Source organism: Nanorana parkeri, unplaced genomic scaffold (assembly GCF_000935625.1).
Source record: "Nanorana parkeri isolate BGI_ZX_2015 unplaced genomic scaffold, ASM93562v1 scaffold233, whole genome shotgun sequence".
Taxonomy (NCBI): domain Eukaryota; kingdom Metazoa; phylum Chordata; class Amphibia; order Anura; family Dicroglossidae; genus Nanorana; species Nanorana parkeri.
The window spans coordinates 513,191-514,520 of NW_017306501.1; the positions used below are offsets into that span (position 1 = coordinate 513,191).

Consider the following 1,330-nt stretch of genomic DNA (forward strand, 5'->3'; position numbering starts at 1 on the left):
ATGGCGCTGCATCCAGAAGAGCAGATACTAGCTGTAAGGCTCCGTTCACCCTAGGCGTCAGCGTGCATATTAGCACGTTTTGTTTAATCTCATACAGTGTGTTTCACGCTTTTTTGTGCGTTAGACGCACATACACAAAAACACGCGCTTTATTGAGCAGATTAAAATGCATTGCAGTGAACGAATGTGTGCAAAAACACGTACAGAGATGTGCAAAAACACGTATGTTGTGCGTTTCCAGGAGCTTTCTTTGAAGTGCTGTAATTTGCGAAGAAAGAAAAAAAAAGGTCATGTACTTTTTCCAACGTTCGGCGTTTTACAGCTTGTGACAAAACTCTCAGGTGTCAAATGAATGGGATTTCTTGTGTTGAGTTGTGTCATGCTTTGCTTTGAGTGTCAAAACGGCCAGGTGTGAACAGGGACTAACAGAGTGCAGTTTGTCATATAATGCCAACATAGACTGTGGTGCTGCATCCAGAAGAGCAGACACTAGCTGTGAGGGTGTGTCATAGACGTGGCGCTGCTCCACTGTCATTGTTGTCACCTGGAAGGACAGAAGAGTGGATGGGGCACCTAGAGCGGTGTGTATGAGGAGGAGGCGGCCGGAGGGAAAGGAGACAGCGAGCCGCTGTTATCAGCCTCCCTCCCTCCCCTTTCTCTCTCTCCCTCCCCTTTCTCTCTCTCCCTCCCCTTTCTCTCTCTCCCTCCCCTCCTCCTCCTCCTATCTCTCATTCACACCCCACCCCCACTCCCTGTTTCTTTAAGCCTCTCCCCCTTACTAGTCAGTGCAAGGGATTTCTCCGCCGGGATCCGCTGATTTCCTGTTCTATAGGAGTGACCCAGGGATCGGGGCATGGAGGGCTGCTGGGGTGACCATGTACAGTAGCAGAGCCGTCACCCCCCGCTACACGCAGTGACAGGATCAGCACGTTGGGGGTTGTTGTTTTGGTGGTCGCCGCTCTGTTGATTTGTGTGAAGCTCACCGCCTGGTACCATCATTGACAAGAAGGTGAACATGACAGAAGAGAGCTCGGAGGTCCCCAAAGAGCTGCTGGGTAAGACAGGGTTAAATCTGGCCCGGGGTGCCACTGGCGCCTCATTATGGGGGTGGGGAGAGATCAGCTTTTGCCCTACGCTGGGGGCTGCAGTTGACAGCAGGGTGTGCAGCAGTGCATGGGTTAAAGGAGAGGGCGTGGCCAAGCGCTGTACGCAAGAACCTGTCTGCATGTATTGACAGCATTGTACACTCAGGGGGAGGGCAGGGGGGACTTTATCTATCTGGGATCAGTGTCCATTGACATTACATTTTATAATGACCCCCCCCCCCCGT

General features: G+C 51.9%; 1 protein-coding gene across 4 annotated transcripts in view; it reads left to right on the forward strand.

The window, feature by feature from the left end:
• Window positions 1–750: 750 nt before the first annotated feature.
• CARMIL1 (capping protein regulator and myosin 1 linker 1) overlaps window positions 751–1,330 on the forward strand; it is a 263,519-nt gene continuing 262,939 nt past the window's right edge. For all 4 annotated transcript variants that reach the window (XM_018556313.1, XM_018556315.1, XM_018556314.1 and 1 more), the window contains exon 1: window positions 751–1,055. In XM_018556313.1, the coding sequence (XP_018411815.1) occupies window positions 1,016–1,055 (40 nt within the window). In that variant the 5' untranslated portion in view covers window positions 751–1,015. The remainder of the gene's footprint in view (window positions 1,056–1,330) is intronic.